This window comes from Chrysochloris asiatica, unplaced genomic scaffold, assembly GCF_000296735.1.
Source record: "Chrysochloris asiatica unplaced genomic scaffold, ChrAsi1.0 scaffold00142, whole genome shotgun sequence".
Taxonomy (NCBI): Eukaryota; Metazoa; Chordata; class Mammalia; order Afrosoricida; family Chrysochloridae; genus Chrysochloris; species Chrysochloris asiatica.
Window position 1 is genome coordinate 5,255,438 of NW_006408660.1, and position 24,088 is coordinate 5,279,525.

Genomic DNA, 24,088 nt, shown 5'->3' on the forward strand with positions numbered 1-24,088 from the left:
TCTTTCATCAGTTCTTCAGTTCCCCACATAGGTCCTCTGTATGAAGAGGGGACTGTCTGGTTTTAGAGAAATCAGTCCTCTATCCTTGCTTTTCCAGAAGCTTTGGGAAATGAACAGGCACCTCTGCTTGCTCCCCTCTGTTCTTCTGCCCACTCACAACAGCTAACATGGGCCCTGTTTCTCTAATTACATCCCTTCATCCACCTTCATATCTGTGTACCACCTGTATTATGGGCTCTGAATAGTACAAACAGTTAAAGTGCTAGGCTGCTAACCAAAAGATTAGAGGTTCAAATCCACCAGAATCCCCATGCAAGAAAGGCCTGGTGATTCTGCTTCCAAAAGCTCACAGCCATGAACTCCTTATGGAGCACAGTTCTACTCTGAAATATGGCACCATTGTGACCGGGACTGAACTCAGTTAGCAATTGCTAGTTGTACTTACAGTGTCCTTCAAAATGACTCACTTAAAAAAAAGTTAACTTTAACATTTTTTAGTATTAACAATCATGAGCTCTCACAGGTTTAATATATGTCTTTTTCATAAAACACTTTAAAATGAATATATATATATGTGTGTGTTGTTATCACGTTGGCTCTGACTCTTAGCTATCCTATGTACAACAGAACAAGATGCTGCCCAATCCTGTGCCACCCTCATAATTGTTATGTTTGAGACCATTGTTGCAGCCGCTTTGTCAGTCCATCTTTTTGGAGGTCTTCCTCTCTTTCCTTGTCCCTCCACTTTTCCAAAGTACAGTATACAAAGTCTTGCCATTCTTGCTTTTAAGATGCATTTTGGCTGTACTTCTTCCAAGACAGATTTGTTTGTTCTTTTGGAAGTCAGTGGTACTTTCAATATTTTTTTGCCAGCACCGCAATTCAAATTCTTTTCAGTCTTCTATTGTCTAGTTTTCACATGTCTATGAAGTGATTGAAAATATCATGCATTGGGTCAAGTGCACCTTAGTCCTCAAAGTGATATGTTTGTTCTTTAACACTTTAAAGATGTCTTTTGTACCAGATTTGCCCAGTGAAATATGTCATTTGATTTCTTACTACTGACTCTATGGACATTGATTGTGGTCCACATAAAAAGAAATCCTTGACAACTTCAATCTTTTCTCCATTATCATTATGTTGTTTATTAGTCCAGTTTTGAGGATTTTTTTTTTTCCTTTACATTGAGTTGTAATCCATATTGATCTTCATCAGTAAATATTTTATGTCCTCTTCATTTTCAGCAATCAAGGTTGTATCATCTGCATATCACAAGTTGTTAATGACTCTTCCTCAAAAACATGATGCCATGTTTTTATTCATGTAATCCAACTTCTTAGATTATTTGCCCAGCTTACAGATTGAATAATGAACAAGTATGGTGAAAGAATATAGCCCTGGTGCATACCTTTCCTGATTTTAAACCATTTAGTATCCCTTTAGTCTGTTTGAACAGTTGCCTCTTGGTCTATGTACAGCTTCCTCTTGAGCATAATCAAGTGTTACGGAATACCCATTCTTAGCAGTGATATCCATAGTTTGTTATGATCCTCAAACTCTAATGCCTTTTTGTAGTCAAAAAACACAAACATCTCTGTTATTTTCTGCTTTCAGCCCAGATTCGTCTGATATCAGCAGTAATATCCCTAAGTCCATGTCCTCTCTGAATCCAATATGAATTTCTGTCAGCTCCCTGTCAATGTGCTTTTTAAATCAGATTTTTAATTATCTTCAGCAAAATGTTAGTTACATGTGTTATTAATAATATTGTTTGATTTCTGTTGGGTCACCTTTCTTTGAGGAGTTAGATATATATAATAATTAAAATATGTGAATCAATTTTAAAAGTATTTCTTTAAGTACCTCTCTGGGGAGACACTCGTATAGTAGTTGAGGTGACCTGGATCCACACAGACTTGGTTGTGACCACTGGCCCTGCCACTTACATCTGTGTGGCCCTGAGCAAGTAAGTTTCTTGAGCTTCAACTTGCTGAAGTTCTCTTGGAAGGCCATTGGGAAGCTTCTATGATTTTACACATGTAGTATCCAGCTTTGCCTTAGCATGTACTGGGCATGCCCTCATCTTCTACACCTTTCTCTCAGCATCAGCATACTTTTGTTTTTCAATCAAAGATTTTCCCTGGATATCTCAGTGCTTACCAGAAATTAGTTTTCTGCCTGTTGGCCCCTCACTTCTCTTTCCTGCCTTCTTGTCCCCCCAAACTCCTCGGCTGAGTTTTCTGTGAAGGATGATCCACCCTCCCTCTGTGTAGGACATTCTTTTCTTGCCAGATCCTGGAATAGCAGCGTTACATGTGTGGCGAGTTCTTCAGTTCTAATCCAGGAATAAACCACTGCTGAGTCTCAAGGGAGAATTTTCAGGGGTTTTCTGGGCTCATTAAGAGAGGTGGTGGTACAGAATCAGCCCATAGAAGTAGGGCACTTTTGCATGGCCACAAGGCAACTGCGCAGAAAGGGCCTAGAGTGGAAGGTGGAAGACTTGTGTCTTAGCCCTGACCCTCTATGTGGCCATAAACCAGTGTTTTTGTTCTTCGGAGCCTTAGTTTATTTTATCAATAAAATGGGGCATAATTAGGTTCTCTAAGTTATGTCCAATGTTAAGGGAAAGTATTTTTATTTAGAAATTAGAATAAAAGAGAAAAGAACAAGAATAATAGTGTGAATGCTCATATTCCTACTGATGTGGTACCGTGGGATAAAGCAGTAGACTCCAGTTCTGTTTGAACTGCAAGGTCTGCAGTTCAAACTCTCCAGCTGTTTCTTGTAAACCCTATATAGTGTCGCCGTGTGCCGGAACCGACTCTGTGGCATTAGCAACAGCAACACATTCTTACTATTAAGAATTAACTATTTCTAACAATTTGTTCCTTTTTTTAAAAAATAAAAAACGTTACAGTTAATGCTAAAGTCTGATAAAGTACAGACCCCACCCACTCCAGTTTTACCCCTTCCTCAGGAAGTGTCTATTTTTAGTTTGTTGTGTACCTTTTCCTTTTTCTCTGAAAAATGAAATAGTTTCTACTTCACTTTTTCATCTAGTATTCTGCATGGAACTTACCAAACTCCCTGTGACTAAGGAGTGGTAGGTTGTGGCCCGGTTTTTTACAGTGAGGACACTGAGGCCCAAGGACACATACAGCCATGTTTTTTGAAAGTTTGGATATCACAGATTTTGTTCCAAATCATTGCGATAAAGCAAATATTGCAATAATGTGAGTCATGCAAAGTTTTTGGTATCTCAATTCATACACAAGTTCTGTTTACACTATACTATAGGAGCCCTGGTGTGGAGCTGTAGGATAGGCACTGGACTGCTAACCAGAAGGTCGGCAGTTCAAACCCATCACTGTTGGCTCCTCAGAAACCTTATACAGGTCGCTGTGAGTAGGAACTGACTTGGTGACACTCAACAACAGCAAAAACAAATAATCCATTAAGTGTATAATAAATAGCATTATGAAAAAGTTTGAAATATGGTGAGAGTTACCCAAATGTGAAACAGAGACACTTTAAAATGAGCACATGCTATTGGGAAAGTGACAATGATAGGTTGCCACAAACCTTCAATTTATAAAAACCAGCATGTGTGTGAAGCATGGGCTATCAAAGAGATTGTCCGATGATTTCTGCATTCCTTTGGGTCACCTCTCTTTGGAGTGGGCAAAAATACGGATCTCTTCCAATGAGTTGGCCAGATAGTTGTCTTCCAAATTTCTTGGCATAGATGAGTGAGTGCCTCCTGTGCCACCTCACTTTCTTGAAAGATTTCAATTTTTATTCCATCAATTCCTGGTGTCTTGTTCTTTGCCAATTCCTTAAATGCACCTTGGACTTCCTCCTTCGGTATCATTGGCTCTTGATCGTATGCTACCTCTTGAAACAGTTGAACATTAACCATTTCCATTTTGGTACAGTGACTCTGTGGATTCCTTTCATCTACTCTTGTTGTTTTCTGCGCCATTCAATAATTTGTCCAGAGAATCTTTCAATAATACAAGTCAAGGCTTGAATTTTTTCTTCAGTTCCCCCAGCTTGAGAAATGCTGAGCATGTTCTTCCTTATTGGTTTTTCTGATTCTAGATCTTTGCACATTTTGTTGTCATATTTGACTTTGTCTTCTCGAGCTGATCTTTGACCTTTTTTGTTCAGCTCTTGGACCTCCTCATTTCTTCCATTTGCTTTAGCATCTCTACTCTGAAGAGCAAGTTTCAGTGTCTCTTCTGACAGCCATTTTGACCTTTCCTTCTTTCTTGTCTTCTTAATGACTTTTGGCTTTCTTCATGTATGATGTTCTTGATGTCATCCCACATCTCTTCTGGTCTTAGGTCTTTAGTGTTTAATGTATCAAATCTGTTCTTCAGATCTCTAAATTCAGGTGGGATATATTCAAGGTCATATTTTGGCTCTTGTGGATGTGTTTTCATTTTCTTCAGCTTCAGTTTGAATTTGCATATGAGTAACTGATGGTGTGTTCCACAGTCTGCCCCTGGTCTTGTTTTGACTGATGATATGGGGCTTTTCCTTCATCTCTTTCTGCAGATGTAGTCAATTTGATTTCTGTATATTCCATCTTGTGAGGTCCATGTGTATAGTCGTCTCTTATGCTGTCTAAAGAAGGTATTTGAAATTAACAAATCATTGATTTTGTGAGTAAACTTTTACTAAAGGTAATACAGAAATGGCTGCAAGCACACATTTACAGAGAACTTCCAGAGGTTCAAGTTAGATTCAGAAGAGGTCATGGAATGAGGGATATAATTGCTAATGTCCAATGCATCTTGGCTGAAAGCAGAGAATATCAGAAAGATGTTTTATCTGTGCTTTGACAACACAAAGGCTTTTGATTGTGTGGATCATGACAAGCTATGGACAACATTGGAAAGTATGAGTATTCCGGAACACTTAATTGTGCTCATGAGGAATCTGTACATTTAAATGTCCAAAGGGCACATTCTGCAAGCCAGTCTCGGTCCACAGGCACACAGTCTTACTCAGTCCATGGGCAAGAGCCCACAGCTGCTTTGTCTCTACATGCCACTGCCTCTGCTGTTGTCTCTGCTGTCACCCCTTTTCTAGGTAGGATCTGATGCTTCTCATGTTTTTTCTTCTCGATGGACTTAGAATCCTCTGTTCTTGAAATGAAAGATGAAACCCCCCTTTTAGTTACACATCTTGTACAATTACAGTTGTGACAATCACAATTAGTCCTGCCAACAATTACTCACAATTGAATCATAAAATCCTATCACCATCATCTACCATCCCCATTCATCACATCTGGAGAAGAGGAAAACTATTCTACCTTACCCTCATTCTGAAACTAAGAACACTCATGAAAACTTGTAAGCCAGCCACTTCATGCCTTTATAGCCTCCCCACACACCCAATTTTTCAGAGCCGATGTATAAATTGTCTATCTCTGTCCACCCAGTACAATGAGGAAGGAAACTTGGCCCTTGGTATGAAGAATCCTTCCATTCCGGTTAAAATTTTGAGCAACTGCATCCATAAGCAAAAGTCTAGTTCACCAAATTGTAGCAGTTTGTATTTGCTCACAGTATCTAACGTCTTTGTCTTCATCTTTACAAGTTCTGGTCAGCTAGCCATCCAAGCTAGGTCATATGGGTACTAACTGAAAGTTTGGGAATTCACGCATAATTCCCTGAACTTCACACCAGCTGGCCACTTCACCTTCAGCCCTAGTCCTCAGGGGCTAGGTCAGTGCCCATGGGCTCAGGAGTTTACAGAGCTTCCTAAACTTCAGACCAGCCAGCCCTTCCTCTTCTCTCATCAGGTCAATGGTGTCAGTGGAACATGGTCAAACTCAGGCCATGTCTTCATTGCTGCATTTCCCCCCTCTTCCATCACAGGTAGATCCAGTGGTCACCAGCGAGCGTATTAGACTGGTCATTGGTTCCTTTTAAGTTTCGGTTCTAGAAGGGGATTTTCTCTGATGGGCATCTTGACTTTATGCCTCCAAAGCAAACATCTGTTTTCCCAGCAGTTCTTGGTTGGTCTGTATATTTTTCAAGTGTGAATGTCCCAACTCAGAAGGTTTCAGTTTCTCTTTGTCGAGAGTGATGTTGGATATTGGTTTTGTATGTATGCTCTGAATTATGTTGAGGACTTTTCCTTCAGTTCCTACTTTGTTGAGTGTTTTATCAAGAATGGGTGTTGGACTTTGTCAAATGCCTTTTATGCATCAGTCAATAAGAACCTGTGGTTCTTTTCAGTTTTAAAATTTATATGGTAGATTATGTTGATTGTTTTTCTAATATTGAGCCATCCTTGCATCCCTGATATGAATACTACTTGGTCATGACATATTTTTTTTATGTTGTTGAATTCTATTGCCTAGGATTTTGTTGAGAACTTTTACACATCTATGTTCATGAGGGATATTAGTCCATAATTTTCTTTTTTACTGATATTCTTGCCTGGGTTTGGTATGAGAGTTATGCTAGCTTCGTAAAATGTACTGGGGAGTTTTCCATCCTTTTATATGTCTTGAAATAATCTTAGTAAAATTGGTGCCATCTATTCTCTGAATGTTTGGTAAATTGTACCAGTAAAGCCATCTGGCCCAGGATTGGGAGTACTTTAGTGACCTGATCAATTTCTTCTTCTTCTTCTTCTTTTTTATAATTAAAAATGTTTGAATGTTTTATTGTAAATTATGTGATAGTTTACATGGGAGAACATTAGCTTTACATTCATCCTATCTTATATCCTTTCATTGCCATGGTTACAGTCCCCCCTCCATGCATCATCAGACAACCAAAGGGTATACCCTGCAAACCTGCCCTCCCCCCCCCCCCTCGGGTCGTTAGGACACAGCCCCTCTCCCTCTCTTGGGTCTAGAGTACCCAGCCGCTCCATCTCTCCAAGTCATCATCTCTGCCTCCACTCTGGCACAACTGTTTCTCTGGGTAGGGTCCCACACTCCGCTCTTCTCCTTTGATGGTCCCAGGGACCTTTGCTTCTAGACTGCAGTCACTCCCCTCCTTTTGTTACAAAACATCTACCTTTACATTTCCAACCCTAACAGTCAGTCCTGATAACAATTCACTATTGTATCACATGAGTGCTGTTCACATCTTTCATCAGTCCCACCCAGACTTATTGGCTACTACTCAATGGAGACTACCTTCCCCTGCACCCTCTGGATCTAGACTCCCTCTTGAAAGTTTGTAAGCCAGTCACTTCTTGCCTTTGTAGTCCCCCACCTCCATTTTGGGTAGCCAGTGTCCAAGTTGCCCATCCTTGTCTACCCTGTGTATTGAGGGGGTAGAAACGATTCTCGTTGTAAAGATTTGCTCCCTCTTTTGAGCTACTGCATCCGTAAGTGAAGGTCAGGTTCATCAAACTGTATCAGATTACTTTCTTTTTCCTCTTCTTTCTTCTTCTAGTTGAGCTCTGATCATCCAGCCATTGAAGCCAGGTCAAGCGGGTATTATCTGCAAGTGTGGATGTTCTTGTGCGTATGCCCTCTCTTCTTATCAGCTGGACACTTCATTCTCCACTCTAGTCCTCTGTGGCTATGTCACTGACTCTGGGCCCAGGAGTGCCCAGGTTTTGCCACACTGGGGGCCAACCAGGTCTTCACCCGGGTTCACAGGAGTCTATTGAATGTGGTTGGACTTAGCTTGCAGCTTCAATTTCTTCTTTTGTTACAGCTCTGTTCAAGTTTTCTACTTCATACTGTGTTAGTTTAAGTAGGTCATGCTTTTCCAAAAATATTCATTTCTTCAGATTTTCAAATTTATTGGAGTTCAAGTCTTCATAGTATTCAATTATTATTATTGTTACTATTTTTTAAATTTCTGTTGGTTCTTTTGTGATGTCACCCATATAGTTCTTTTGCATGTTATTGGCTTCGTCTTCCTTTCTTCTGTAGCTAGATTTGCCAGTCGTTTGTCGATTTTATTAATCCTTTCAAAGAACCAACTTTTTGTGTTGTTGATTCTTACTACTATTTATCTGTTTTCTAATTCATTTATTTCTGCTCTAATTGTTATTATTTCTTTTCTTCTGGTAACTGTCTTACTTTGCTGATCTTTTTCTAATTGTTGGAGGTGTTGTCTTAATGAGATAATTTTTGTTTGTTATTCTTTTTGGATGTGTGTGTTTATTGCTATAAATTGCCCGCTCAGCACTGCTTTTGCTGTGTCCCAAAGATTTTGGTATGTTGTGTTTTCATTCTCGTTTACTTCAGAAATTTTTAAATTTATTCTGTTACCCAGTGTGTTTTAAGCAGGATGTTATTCAGTTCCCATGTATTTGATTTTGTTTCCTTGATCTTTCTGCTGTTGAGTTCTAATTTTATAGCATTGTGATCTGAGAAGAGGATTTGTAGTATTTTGGTGTTTTTAAATTTATTGAGACTTGCTTAATGTCCTAACATCTGGTCTATCCTGGAGAATGTTTCATGGGCACTGGAAAATAATATGTATTGTGCTGTTGTTGAGTTGAGTGCTCTGTATAAATTGATGAGGTCAGGTTGATTGATTGTGTTGTTTAGTTCCTCTGTGTCTTTGTTGAGTTTCTTTGTGGTTGTACTTTCCTTTTCTGACAGTGGTATATTAAAATTTCCTACTATTATTGTAGAGTTATTTATTTCTTCAATTGTATCAGTTTGATTTATATATTTTGAGGCTCTTTCATTGGGAGGATAGATATTTATTATGGTTATGTTCTCTTGTTCAGTTGACCCTTTAATCTTGAGATAATGCCCTTCCTTGTCTGTTAAGCTAGTTTTTGCAAAGTGTATTTTATCAGAGAGTAATATTGCTATTCCTTCTTGTTTATGATTGCTATTAGTTTGATAAATTTTTTTCTGTCCTTTAATTTTTAGTCTTTGTTTGTCTTTGAATGAAAAGTGTGTCTCTTGTAGACAGCATATTGAAGGATTCTGTTTTCTTATCCATTCTGCCTTTCTCTGTTTCTTGACTGGTGCTTGTAAGCCATTGACATTCAGTGTAATTATTGATAGGTGTATGAATTTGTTGCAGTCATTTTGCTGTGTGTCTTGTTGTGCTTCTGTTTTTTTTTTTACTGCAGTTTGTTCTGTGCTGAGTTCATTTTTTGTGTCCTTTTTCTTACCACTTTCTTCATAGTTCTGATGTTTACAAAATGTTCATGAACTTTCCTTTTCTTGAGCTGATGTGAAGGTGTAATATGTTTCTTTGAGGTTACCCTGTAATTTGTTAATTCTTTCCCCAAATTAAAATTCTATTTTATATCTTAAAATCTATCTGGCCTCACCACCTGGAACTCTGTAACTATACTTTTCCCTCTTTTTGCTCTGTAGTTGTCTTCATTACAGACTGATATCTCAGATTCCTATCTTCATCTTGTAGTTTTGTTTTATTCTGGATACTTCTATATCTGGATTGGATTGAATTCTGGGTGGTGCTGCCATGTGTGCCAATTTGCTGTTGTTGTTTCTCAGTCTAAAGGACTCCTTTTAATGAATTTTGTAAAGTTGGCTTAGCTTTTACAAACAACTTTAATTTATGATTACCTGGAAATGTTCTAATTTTGCCATCATATTTGAGGGACAGTTTTGCTGTCCTTGTTTTACTGTGATTCTTGGTTAGCAGTTGTTATCTTTCAGCATTTGTATATGTCTCCCCATTGTCTTCTCTCCTGCATGGTTTCTGCTGAGAAGTCAGAACTTAATCTTACTGGTTTTCCTTTGTAGGTAACATTTCGTTTTTCCCAAATTACTTTCAGCATTCTTTATTTGTCTTTGATTTTGGAGAGTTTGATTATGATACTTCTTGGTGATATTCTTTTAGGGTCTATCCAGTTTGGAGTCCATTCAGCTTCTTGAATACTTATCATCTCATCTTTCATAATGTTAGGGAAATTTTCCTCTGCTATCTTTTCTTTGTCTGTTCGTGTTCCTGAATTCCAGTCACCTATATATTATTCCTTTTCATGTCCCACAAATCTTAGGCTTTCTTCAGATTTTTTCATTCTTTTTTTTGATTGTTCTTCTACCTTACTAGTATTTGATAGATATTTATCTTCAAATTCTCTAATTCTGGCTACCATTGATTCAGTTCTATTCCATTGACCATTCAGTGTATTGTGTATTTCTGATATCTTAGGATTGAATTTCTGGATTTCTGTTAGCAGGTTTTGTATTGTCTCCAGTGCTAAATCTAGTTTTGTTTGATCATTCTTGTAGCAATTTTCTGAATTTCTTGCTTTCGTTGACCTCTCTGAAATGTTTGGAAGGACCTCAGTGTCATTCTCTTGAATTATTTTTTTGGGTAGTTCAGTGCCTTTTCTTCCACAAAAGCATTTTATAGGTCTGCCTCTTTGTCACTTGTTTGAGCTATTATCTCTTTATTTTCATCATGTGAACAGAAATTTTCTGCTGCTTTCTAGTCATGTATTAAGTTGATGAATGTATGTTGGTGTATTCTTAAGCATTCACCAATTGCCTCCTGGTGTGTGTAATCAGGAGATGAGCTTCTCTGTTCACTGTTCATATGGTTCAAATTCAGAGTGGATTTAGTTGATGTTGGTTGTAGTCACTGCACTGGTGTATAGCAGCAGGTATTGGCTCTTGCCCAGTTTGTGAGATTGTAGAAGGTACAACTGTGGCTTGGCTATATGGCCACAGTTGCTGTCTACTGTCATGTGATGCAAGAAGGAAAACAAACAAAAACACCACAATAAACAAACAAACAAGAAACAGCTTTTACAGTGAAAAATGAAAGTTGATGGTTTTATCTCTGTCAATGAGCAGTGTACTGTGCCACCTACTGGCCTCTTGTCTTCAAAGCCACCTGAAAAAGTTCAAAGTGGCCGCTCTGTGTTTGGCAGTCCCACACAGATCACCTGTCCTTGCCTTCCTTTTTTTATTTTTCTCATTTTTTCTTAACCACTTGTGTCTATTCAATCCCCCTTAGAGAAAGTCAGTCCAGGGCTGGTCAGGCTCGACTTGGCAGATTTGGATCAAAGCCTGTCTTAGTGAGGTTATTGTATATAGTTCCTCCCTGGGACTTACAACCTCCATGTTACTTCGACTGTCTGGAAAGTGTGAGATTTGATGTGCTGGTTGGGAAAAAAATGAAATAAAGGCACTGGTTGTGCCTTTGTCTCTGCAAGCCATAGGTAGGTTCCTGCAGTGCAAATATGTTTTCTCATCTCTAAAGCCATTCACAAACTGTCAAAATGACTACCACAGGTTCTGTTCTCTCCCACTGCTTGTCAGTCATATCCTCACTTGCTGCATCTGTTTAGCTTTTTCTCTCAGTAAGCTTTCTATCCTCTTTTCTATCCCTTCCTCTGGAGCTCAGAGTTCCAGGACTGACTGTCCTCAGTATCTGTCTCATTGGTTTTCCTTATCCTTGTTGCAGAGAGCTGCACAGCCTTTCTGCCTAGTCCACTGTCTTTCTCTGAGTGTTGTAGAGGCTGAGATGAACCCCTCTTGTTGCAGTGAGTTCCTGAAGCACAGAGACCACACCTGGGTGAAAATGGGAGGTATGTGTTTGTGCCTGTGTGCCACCCACTTCTCTTCACAAAAGTCTCTGTCAGCTGGCTAGTGACATTTCCTCTCTAGTGTATTTTGATGTGCTAGCAGCCCTGGTGTGGCACTGTAGGAAAAAGCACTGGACTGCAAGGTTGGCTTCAACTGCATGGTTGGCTTCAAACCCACTGACTGTTCCTCAGAAACCCTATACAGGGTCAGTCTGTGTCAGAACCAACTCAAAACACTTAACAACAACAACATATAGTCCCCACAGCTACCTGTGAGAGGAATGCTTTGCTCCCATTGTACTGACGTGAGTGGTATACAGGGGCTTACTCTAGGTCTCCAGCCCATGCTGGACAGAATCACACTGTCCTCTAGCTGGGACAGCCAACCATATTCATTCTGAGGGCGGGGTGAGTGGCTCTGCTCCAGATGGCTGACTGCCAGCAAAGACTTCTTTAACTTCCCCTCCAGACCGATCTCTGGCTCATGCAATCAGCCTAAGTGGGCAGAGAGGAGCTTTCTCAAGAAGATGATAATGTACTCAGGCCCTGCTTCTGGCACGGAGCCTCAGCAGAGAGCAGGAGAGGTCCAGTCCACAGGTGTGCATTGACCTAGGGCAGGAGCAATGTGAGGGTCCTTGGCTGCTCCTTTCCCCTTAAAAGGTGGGTCCTTAGCTGACCCTTCAGTAAGGCAGCCAATCACCACATGTGATGAATGAGCTTGTGTGAAGCATGGCTGATCCCACACATTGAAATAAGGATATTTGGAGTAAATAAAATATAAACTAATTTGGTATGTTATCATTCGTTTAATATGTCAACTGTTGTTCATTTCTGTCATGTCGATTTTGATTCAGGGCAGTCTCTGTGTGCAGAGTAGAACCTCTCCATAGTGTTTCTAGATTAACCATTCAAAAGCCAATCAGCTGGTCAAACCACTAATCCTTTATCTAGTAGTCAAGTGTGTCACGGTTTGTGCAGTTGTCAATGTGGTTCACATTCTGTTTCTATTGGGCAGTACTTCCTTAAGGAAATACTAACATTGTCCCTGCCATGCAGGAGGCACAGAATAATAGGACCTTTCCAGCCAGGTTCTAAAGGGTGTATGGAAGCCTGTGGTAGAATTGGTTGGGGGTGGGAAGAACTTCAGGCCTTAACCAACTTGAAATTGGGTAGCCAGGCTCTCATTTGTATTTATTTACTGAGACGCTGTCTGAGGTTAATTCACCCTTGGGAGTAAGCTAGAAAAGAGGTTGTTGTTAAGTGCTGTTGAGTCACTTCCAACTCATAGCGACCCTGTACGAGGTTTCCAGTGTGCGACTGATAGGTTTGAGCCACTTACACTGCACTTAGCAGTCCAGTGTATTTCCTACAGTGCCTCACCAGGACTCCAGAAAAGAGGTTAATTTTCTCATTTTTTACCTGTGGCTCTGAGAAGGAGGTGGGACTTACAGCCCAAACTTGGAACCCAGGCCCCTTACTCACAGGGGCTTCGAACAGGATACACCACAGTGTTTCTTAAAGGTGGAAGCAGAAAATGAATTGGCTTTTCAAAAAACTTACTTTGAGATTATTTTAGATTTATAGAAAAGCTGCAAAGATAGTACAGCTTCCAGATGCCCATCACCCAGCTTCCCGTGATGTTCACATCTTACGTAACCATAGTGCATTTGTCAAAACCAAGATGTAACACGATGAGCTAACTCCAGATTGTCCAGGCCTCACCTCTGTTCCCACGAGCCCTTTCACAGTACCCAGATCTGACCCAGGATCTTAACATTGTGTTCATTCTTTGTGTCTTCCTAAGTTTTCTCTGATCCGTGTAGATTTTCTAGTAATCATTTCCCCAGTCGTGTGTGTGTGTGTGTGTGTGTGTGTGTGTGTTTACTGCTCTCCATTAAATGAAGTCCATTTCTGGCTTGGTCTGAGATGTGTTAGCACAGTCAGTGTGTACGTTCATATACCTTGTTCTCTTCCCTTTGGTTCTGAAACACTATTTCTCAGAAGGACAACAGATGCAATTTTTAGAGGGCTCAGATTTCTGTCCTTAGCTGCTGGGTAAGGTGGGGATGCTCCATAGAGGTGGTGCTGGTGCTGTGAACAAAGGTGCCCTTAGGTTGCCTGCCTGGCTCTGGGAGAAGCACTTGGCATGAAGCCAGGAAACATGGAGCTGTCTATTTCAGTGTATTTCACACCATTGCTTTTGAACACGAGGCCTTTTTACAAGCTTCTGTCTGAATACCCAGGAACATGAATATTTCAGTGAGTTTAAGTGAAGGCTACAAGCAGGAAGCACAGATTCTCCAAAGCCCACTCTGGGCCACATGCTGTCCTGGCGCAGCCCTCTGGGCTAGTCTGGCAGCTCTGTACAGCTGGTACCCTCTTCTGCATCCTTTGTGGGCTGTAAGCTCACAGAGGGCAGGCTCTCCTCTCCTCTGGGTTAAGTGTGAATCACCCTTTCTGCAGCCCCAGAATAAAACTTCAGCTTCCTGTGGCCTCTGCAGAGGGGCCTTGCCGTCCATGCCAACCCCTCATATCCTTGCTTCCCACTCCTGAAGCATGTCAAGCTGGCTCCTATCTCAGGCCCTTTGTCGACTGATCAACCTACATGGCATTCAGATCCCCACTTGGATGCTCCCTTCAGAGAGGTTTCCCTGAGGAGGCTTTCTGCAGAGGCCCACTGTTTTGGTGTTTTAGGGCTGCCATTACAAAAGAACACAAATGAGTGACTTAGAAGAACAAAATGATTCAATCACAGTTCTGAAGGCTAGGAGTCTGAGGTCAGGGTGTTGTCCTTGTTGATTCTACTCTTTCCCTCCACACACTTATTCTGTGTGTCTGTCCTGTCTCCTCTTTTATAAAGATGCCACTCAGATAAGATTAGGACCCACCTCACTCCAGTCTGGAGTCCCTGCATTGTTAATATGCTCAGTTACTAACTGAAAGGTTGAAAGTTCAGATATACCCAGAAGTATATCAGAAGAAATGCCTGGTGATCTACTTCTGAAAAATCAGTCATTGAAACTTCGGTGGAGCACAGTTGGGGTTGGTTGCTATAAAATCAACTCAGTGATGACTGGTGTTCCATATGACCTCATATTCACTGATAACACTTTTACACAAGGTAACCCTCACAGGTACTAGGGTTAAAACTTCAACATGTCTTTTTGGGGGTATGGTGTTGTGAATTGTGGTATATCTCTTCTAGCCATAGTCTGTGTTGTTGTTGTTAGGTGCCATCGAGTTGGTACCGACCCATAGTGACTTTATGCACAGCAGAACGAAACACTGATCCTGGGCCAACCTCACTATTGTTGCCGTGCTTGAGTCCATTGATGCTACCACTTGGCCAGTCCATCTCATTGGGGGTCTTCCTCTTTTCCTCTGACCCTCCACCTTACCAAACATGATATCCTTCTCTAGCGACTGCTCCCTCCTGACAATATGTCCAAAGGTCATCGTGGCCTCTAAAGAACACTCTGGCTGTACTTCTTTGAAAATGGACCTTTTGGTTCTTTTGGCAGCCCATGGCACTTTAAATATTCTCCTCCAACACCATAACTCAAAGGTATCAATTCTTCTACGTTTTTCCTTATTCACTATCCACCTTTCGCATGCATATAAGGTTGTTGATAATACCAAGGCTTGGGTCAGGTGCACCTTAGTCCTCAAGCTGACATCTTTGCTCTTCAACACTTTAAAAAGGTCTTGTGCAGCAGATTTGCTTAGTGCAATTCGTCGTTTGATCTCTTGACTGCTGCTTCTGTGAGTGTTGATAGTTGATCCAAGAAGAATGAAGTCCTTGACAACGTTCATCTTTTTTCCATCGATAAAAATGTTGTTTATTGGTCCAGTGGTGAGGATTTTTGTCTTCTTTACATTGAGATGTAATCTATACCAAAGGCTGTGCTCTTTGATCTTCATCAGTAAATGTTTTAAGTCCTCTTCACTTTCAGCAAGCAAGGTTGTATCATCTGCATATCGCAGGTTGTTAATAAGTCTTCCTCCAATCCTGATGCCATGTTTTACTTCATAGAACCCAGCTTCTCGGATTATTTGCTCGGCATACAGGTTGAATAAGTATGGTGAAAGAATACAGTCTTGTAGCACACCTTTCTTAATTTTAAACCATTCAGTGTTCCCATGTTCTGTTTGAACAACTGCCTCTTGGTTCAGGTACAAATTCCTCATGAACACAATTAAGTGTTTCGGAATACTCATACTTCGCAATGTTATCCATAGCTTGTCATGATCCACACAATCAAAAGCCTTTGCATAGTCAATAAAGCACAGATAAAACATCTTTCTGATATTCTCTGCTTTCAGCCAAGATGCATCAGACATTAACAATGATATCCCTCATTCCATGACCTCTTCTGAATCTAACTTGAACCTCTGGAAATTCTCTGTCAATGTATGCTTGCAGCCGTTTCTGTATTACCTTTAGTAAAACTTTACTTTCATGAGATAACAAAGAGATTGTCTGATGATTTCTGCATTCTGTTGGGTTACCTCTCTTTGGAATGGGCACAAATATGGATCTCTTCCAATGAGTTGGCCAGATAGTTGTCTTCCAAATTTCTTGGCATAGATGAGTGAGTGTCTTCTGTACCGTCTCACTTTTTTGAAAGATTTCAATTTTTATTCCATCAATTCCTGGTGCCTTGTTCTTTGGCCAATTCCTTCAATGCACCTTGGACTTCCTCCCTAAGATCATTGGCTCTTGATCATATGCTACCTCTTGAAATGGTTGAACATTAACCATTTTATTTTGGTGTACAGTGACTCTGTATTCCTTCCATCTTCTCTTGATGCTTTCTGCATCACTCAGTAATTTGTCAGAGAATCTTTCAGTAACGAAAGTCGAAGCTTGAATTTTTTCTTCAGTTCCCCCAGCTTGCGAAGTGCTGAGTGTGTTCTTCCTTTTTGATATTCTGATTCCAGATCTCTGCACATTTTATTGTAATATTTGGCTTTATCTTCTCGAGCTGACCTTTAAAATTTTCTGTTCAGCTCGTGGACCTCCTCATTTCTTCCATTTGTTTTAGCATCTCTACACTGGAGAGCAAATTTCAGTGTCTCTTCTGATACCCATTTTGACCTTTTCCTTCTTTCCTGTCTTCTCAATGACTTTTTGCTTTCTTCATGTATGATGTTCTTGATGTCATCCCATAACTCTTCTGGTCTTCTGTCTTAGTGTTGATGTATCACGTCTGTTCTTCAGATCTCTAAATTCAGGTGGGATAAATTCAGGTCATATTTTGGCTCTTGTGGACTTGTTTTCATTTTCTTCAGCTTCAGTTTGAATTTGCATATGAGTAATTGATGGTGTGTTCCACAGTCTTCCCCTGGTCTTGTTTTCACTGATGATATGGAACTTTTCCATCTTCTCTTTCCGCAGATGTAGTGAATTTGATTTCTATGTTTTCCATCTGGTGAGGTCCATGTGTATAGTCGTCTGTTAAGCTGTAAATACCACTAAACAATATTTCTGCCCTTCTGGGCCTGGATAGGAGAAGGTGTTCGAAGATACTAATAGGATGACATGCTTTAGCTGTGGATGGTAGCAGAGTTCATTTTAATTGTAAGAGCTTGAACTGGTCTGGATATAAAATGAACCATCTCAGAAGCAAGAGGGTGGATCTCACTACCAGCAAAGAAAAATCATAAGTGGAGCATGTCCTTTGGCCCCCGAGATCCCTGCTCATTGAACCTTCTTGGCCCAGGGATAGAAAGCTGTGACATCGGAGGAGTATCAGAGAAATAGCAGCAACAAAACCAAGAGCCAGAGCACAAGACAGAGCTTTGGGCTTCCTGGCCCACAGAGCAAGTAAAGCACTTTGTGCAGGAGGCTTGCTTGTAGAGTGGGGTGCCTCCAGACACTTAAATGGGGGAGCTAAGTTTGCTTATCTATAGAGTGAGAGCTAAGTGCTTTTAGGTTGAAGTTTATGGTGTCCTGTGGGCATTTATCAGCATTCCTGGAAGAACTTTGTACCATTGGCAGGCAGAGAGGCCTGCCTGTGGTCATTGCTGAGTAGAGGCTGTCCTGACTGTAACAACTTTGCCCTGAGTGCTTCTGACCCTGAAGTGTAGCCTGCTAAACCCACCAGCTGCTCCTTGGAAATCCTGTACAGGGTCGCTATGAGTCGGAACCTACTCGGTGGCACTTATCAACAACAGCATTAACAACTTTCCTAATAAACCCTCTAACTATGATTGTTTCTGAGTTCTGTGTGGCCACTGCAGTGAACCCAGAAGAGAAGCAGAAAGTACTGTTGGAGGGATGGTTGATACCATGTTTTTTTTTACAGGAGGACACTCATAGTGACACTTGTATAGGGTTTCTGAGGCTGTAAGTCTTTACAGGGGTATATTTGATATATAAATGGCATTCCTGGCTACTTTTTTGGGTTTCAGCCCATACCTCTCACCTGTGTGTTCCCTTCTGTGTTTGTCTCCCTGTCATGCACATACTCCATCTGGTCTCACATCACCCAGGCACTGTGCTTACCCTTCCATCCAGATAAAAATCAAGGCACCCAATAACTTCTTCAGTTACCTCATGTACCTTGTTCACGAATTTTGCCTGTTAACTTGCTGAGGGGTTTACCTTCCTGTCTGCACCAAGATGTTAGCTTCCTATGTGCTGTGACCGTTGGTAGCCACAGGTGCTGTGGAACCTGTTTGCTGGGGGAGCAAATGCCCCAGGGTGCTATGTACTGGCCTGGGCAGAGGCCCCCTGAGGGGCAGGGAATCCCCTTGCCACCAGACACACAGGCAGGTTTTCTGGAGATGTGACTTTGTTCGGACCTGTACTGTGCCTCTCTGTTGAGCATGTAGGTTATTTCCAAATGTTCAGCCTCCTGTTTTATATGCTCAGGTGGAGCTTATGTACAGAGGTCCCATGCCCTCAGGTTGTTGTGATCTTATTAGAAGGATTTGGTGAGGTTTGAAGAGACCTGGTGGTGCCATAGAATGAGCACTACTGTGAACCAGAGGTCAGCATTTCAAACCCACCTACCCATTCCATAGGAGAAAGATGAGGCTGTCTGCTCCTGTAAAGATTTACAGCCTCAGAAACCCTGTACAAGTGTCACTATGAGTTGACATCAACTCGATGGCAATGTTGTTTTATGTCTTGGTGGGGTTTGAGCTATTGTGAGGCTGTCCACCTCTGTTCTGTGTTTGAGTCCAGGCCGAGCCCTGGATCAGGAACTGCTGCTGACTTGTGATGTAGCCCTGACGAGTAAACTCTTGTTTGTCACCTTGCTGCAGGTCGTCGACCCGTCCGGAGGTGGCCAGCATTGAGCCGGTGGACTTGGATGAGCAGCAGTGCTCCCAGAAGGCAGTGGTGCAGGCGCGCCTGTCCCAGCCCACCCGCTTGACCAGTATCATCTTCGCAGAGGACATCAGTAAGAGCTGCAGAACCCTCTAGGCACAGATGCACGATCGGGGACGAGAGAAGGGAAACCTCAGTGCACCGGATGGTTACACTTTCTTGGGGTTGGAGGATGCTGGAGGGCCCTGTCCTGTTCTCTGGTGGCCAGCACTCTGCACTATGTTGTCTCACATGAATGCTGGCTTTCTTTTCTAAATCACGTTTGTTACCCAAATAACTTTTAGTGGGTATCACATTGAATTTTTAAATACTCACAAGAAACCACTCCTTTCATTCCTGTGTTTAATATAGTATATTATGGTTGTAGAACATTTAGAAAACAATCAGCATATGTTTCTATCATGTTTTGTTCTCACCTACCATGATACAACAAGTTGTGCATTTGAATATATGAATAATATTCTTAACAGGAGGTTTCCCTGTGAGAGTTCTGCTGATATTGGACGTTCAGCTGTCTGCTTCAGTGCTGTATATAAATATTTTCTGTTGGAACTCTTGAATTCTGTCCTTACGAAAGAGGCTCAGATTGGCTGGGTCATAGCACAGGAGTATTGTCTGGCTTTTGGTAAATAGGTTGCACTGCTTTCCAACACAACACCCATTCAGTGCACAAATATTCTGATTTTTGTGTCTGTGTACTGGTATCATTACTGAACATGAAAAGTAGCCAGGAATGCCATTTATATATCAAAAAAAGTAAATCTATGCATGTGTGCATATAGCCCTGTGCTGCAGTGGATGGTCTCTGTGTAGGTACAGGTTCAAGGCAGTCCTGTTTTCTGTTGGGTATTGTAGCTCTTGGCATTTAACCGAATGGTTCCGCCATGAACAAAGGAGATTTTCTTTTGAAGACGTGTCCTGCATGTCAATTTAACCACTAGCACTCAGTTGGAAAAGCTTGGGGGGGTGTAGTAGAGAAATCGCACAGAGCCATGACTCCCTGAAAGGGTGCACTTGCTCATTACCTGCTTGACTTCAGAGGGCTAATTTGGTGCTTTCATGTTGATCTCTTGGTAGTTTTAATCTTTTCTAGTATGAGAAGACCTGTCCCTGTGAGCCCCAGAGGTGGGTGGGGCAGGCTGCTTATTCTTGGTGCTGACCTCTCTTTCCTGTGTCTCCCTCACACAGCTACTGGGCAGGTTCTGCGCTGTGATGCCATTGTTGACCTCATTCATGGCATTCAGATTGTCTCCACCACCAGGGAGCTCTACCTCGAAGACTCGCCCCTGGAGCTGAAGATCCAGGCCCTGGACTCTGAAGGTGAGGCTGTCCCCACCGTCACTCATCCTTGGTGACCTTTCTCCTGTGTCCAGTCCTTCTGCTCCCTTGGAGGCTAAGTGCCCATTCCATAGCAATGCTACCTCCTTATACATACCCCTCTTCCTCTCAACATTCTTTTTCACCTCCCACCCTGACTCCTCCCAGAGCACCCCAGCTCCCCCAGGATCTCATGCAGGCCTATGCACCTTAGGCATCCCTAAGGGCTCAGTCCTCCTGAACACAGGAGACACTGACACATGGGTGGCATTCCTGTGAGGAACTGCTGTTGGGTGGTAGCTTCCCAGCCCCCAGGCCACCTGTCCTTAAGTAACAGCACCCAGCTTTTCTGTGGATATCAACATTTTTCCCATTCTCAACCCATGAAATTCTAGGTCCTCACTCGTCTGGACTTGGGGGTCCTGACTTGGACGTGGCCGCTGGAGCCTTGTCTGCTCTGGCTACAGAAAGGCAGATGTGGTATTGGGGTAGAGGTTTAGAGGTAGATGCCACTCTGAGATAGACCCAGGCCGGTTCTCTTGCTCAGTACTCTCCATAGCAGGACCTGTTTACTCTGCTTTCATGGTCTTCAGGACAACTTTGCTCATGTCCTTGGTGGAAGAGCAAGTCTTGGGAACCTGCATGTGGGACTGACTTTGGGGTCCCTGGGAAACGACAGTCTCCTCCTAGACTTTGGCTGGTTTGACTTCCTTGTTCAGACCCCACAGCTGCTGCATGGTGCTGCTGGCTCAGAGCACTGTCTTCATACTTTTCCTTCACCAGTGTTGACTCTGGGATGGATACTTCTGTTCTGGTGGTGGTGAACTGTCTGGGCTGTAGCTTGACCTCTTGGTGAAGGAGGAAAGGGAGACTTCGTAGGTTAAGGTTTTATTGAAGTCAGTTGGGATAGATCTTCCCCCAAACTTCAAATCCCAGTCAAGCCTTCCTTTGTCTTTGAAGCCTCTCCTGACGACTCTAGCTTCTACTTTTTTTATTTTCTAGATGAGGGTTTCTCAGCCTAGACATGATTGACAATTTTGGGGTAGATAATTCTTTCTTGGAAAGAGAAACTGGTCCTGGCTACTATAGGATGTTTAGCAACATCACTATCCTCTACCCACTAAATGCCAGCTGTACCTCCTAATTCACGACAAGCAAAATATGTCTGTTGTTGTTGTTAAGTGCCGTCGAGTCGGTTCCGACCCATAGCAACCCTGGATAGGGTTTCCGAGTTGCAGCTGGTGAGTTTGAACCACTGACGGTGCAGTTCAAATGGCTTTGCAGTCTGGCGCATTAACCCACAGCGCCACACCAGGACTCCAAAAGTATGTCTAGACATTGCCACGTGTCTCCTGAAGGGACTATTCTAGATCATTATCCAGGCCCTTCCTTCCTTCATTTAGTCATTCTTTCAGACAAGCTCGTGTTCTAATCTGTGAAATTATAAGAGTGATACTTAACCTTGGGGGGGTTGTAAGGATTTAAATTTCAAAAAAATTTTGGGGATGGGTAGGAATAAGGAGTTAGGATTAAGGACTATGTCTGGGTCTAGGCTCGGCCTCGGATTTTGTTTAGTGTTAGGGTTATGGTTGCTAATACTGGGGTGCATGTTAGGGGTTGGACTTGGGCAAGGAGTAAGACTTGGTCTTATTTTAGGGTTACAGTTAGGTTTATTTTTACTTTATTAATTTTCTTGAAACCTGCTTGATTTCCTCTTCATTTGCAATTTCTATAACTATGTTTTCCCCTCTTTTTACTTTTGTTTTTAGTTGCTTTTTTAAACTGGTATCTCTGGTTCACTATTTGCAGTCTTGTAGATTTGTTTTACTTTGAATACTTCCATATCTGGGTTAACTTCTGGGTGATATTGTCATGTATGCTAATCTCAGGTTGTTGTCTGCTGTTGTTGGGTCTCTGTCCAGAGAACTTCCTTTAGTATTTTTAGTAAAGTTGGTCTGGTTTTTAAAAATTCTTTTAATTTCTGTTTATCTGAATGTCCTAATTTTGCCATCATATTTGATGGACAATTTTGCTGGGAATATGGTTGTTGACTGGAGTCATGTTGTAGCAGTGTAGGATCAGCACTGGACTGCAAACCACAACAGTAGCTGTTCATACACATTAGCCATCCCTTGGAAACAATACTCAGGATCCCTATGAGTCAGAACTGACTCAACAGTGCACAGCAACAACATGATTCTGGACAGGTAATTTTTTTCTTTTAGGATTTTTATATATGTCATCCCATTGTCTTTTTGTTTGCATGGTTTCTGCTGAGAAATCAGAGCTTAATCTTATTAGTTCTCCTTATATGTGACTTTTTATTTTTTCTGATCTACTCTCAGGATTCTTTCCTTGTCTTTGATTTTGAAAGTTTGATTTTAATATGGGATCTATCCTTTTGGAGGTTTGTTCTACTTCTTGAATGCCTATTTTCTCATTTTTCATGATGTTAGGGAAGTTTTCTTCCAACAACTCTTGGACAATTTTCTGTATGTTTTTTTTTTGTTGTTGTTGTTTCTTTCTGGTCTAGAATTCCAATCACATGTAAGTTACTCATTTTGATAATGACCCACATAAATCTTAGGCTTTCTTTGGATTTTTTTTGTTGTTGTTGTTGTTGGTTGATGTTCTTTTTTCTAATTGTTCCTCAAGCAGAGTAATATTGAGAGATTTGTTTGCAAGTTCACTAATATGGCTTTCCATTGATTCAATTCTATTCTTTTGTCTTATCAATGTATGACCTGTTTTTGAAGTCTTAATATTAATCTTCTGGCTTAAGATTTGCTGTTTTTGTGTGGTTCCCAATTTTTCATATATTTTGTCAGTTCTTGTAATGTTTCCATGAGTTCTTCTAAAGTTTTATATTTTCCTTGATTTAATCTGCAGTTTTCTCCATCATGCTTTCAATCCATTGAAGGCAGGTCTTCTAGAGAAACAAAACCAGTGAAATTTATATATCTATACACATAAAGAGAAGTTTATATAAAGGAAATGGCTTACAAATGGCAGGTTCCAGCTCCCCAGTGGAAAAAAGTAAGCTTTTCCTACATATCCATTATATTAGGAGCAGGCCATACTCCCAAGGAGGCATCTTTTCAATTGATTGGCTGCTCATAGCCAAGCAACATAGAGTTAACTATACCTGTATTAGATTTCATCAGCATGTGAATAACCACTAGGAATCCTAGCTAAAATGATCCTTATTAACACCTTGTTAACTTGACACCTATAAGTCATATGCATAATCTCTAAATAATATTTCAAACTCATACTTAACTAAAATGTGTACAACTGAAAATGCACTGACTCCATTTACAACTTATTTTTCACAAATGATCAAATGAGCAATGCAAAAATATTTGATGCACACATACAAAACAATATATATATTCATTTAAATATCCAAAGGGAACACTCTGAAAGCAGCCTCCTGCCCATAGGCACACAGCCTTACTCAGTCCATGGGCCTAGAGCCTGCAACTGCTCTGTCTCTCCATTCCAGCACCTCTGTTGCTGTCTCTGCTGTAGCCACTTTTTTAGGTAGAGATGTCAAGCTCCACTCATGCTCTTCCTTCTTGATGGTCCTAGGATTGTCTGTTCTTGCTTCTGATATGGCAAAACGAAACAATCCTGGCCTTAGAGTCTGTCATTTTAAAGATCACAATTAATCCTGCTAACCATTACTTACAACTGAAATCATAAAATCCTATCAGCATCATCTCCCTTCTCATTTCTCCAGATCCATCTGAAAAGAGGAAGGCTATTCAGTGAGGATTGGCCCTTGTCCCCCTCATTCTGAGACTACGCACACCCATGAAAGCTTGTATGCCAGACACATCATGACTTTATAGCTCCCATTTTTGATAGCTAGGTTTTTAATGGCCTCTCCCTATCAACCAAGTCATAGTATTTTCA

The 24,088-nt window shown here is 41.3% G+C and overlaps 1 protein-coding gene across 1 annotated transcript in view; it reads left to right on the forward strand.

Moving 5' to 3' along the window:
* NUP210 (nucleoporin 210kDa) overlaps positions 1-24,088 on the forward strand; it is a 131,498-nt gene that overhangs the window by 11,168 nt on the left and 96,242 nt on the right. Inside the window, exons 2-3 of the mRNA XM_006870469.1 lie at positions 18,790-18,926; positions 20,042-20,173. Coding sequence (XP_006870531.1) covers positions 18,790-18,926; positions 20,042-20,173 — 269 coding nt within the window. The remainder of the gene's footprint in view (positions 1-18,789; positions 18,927-20,041; positions 20,174-24,088) is intronic.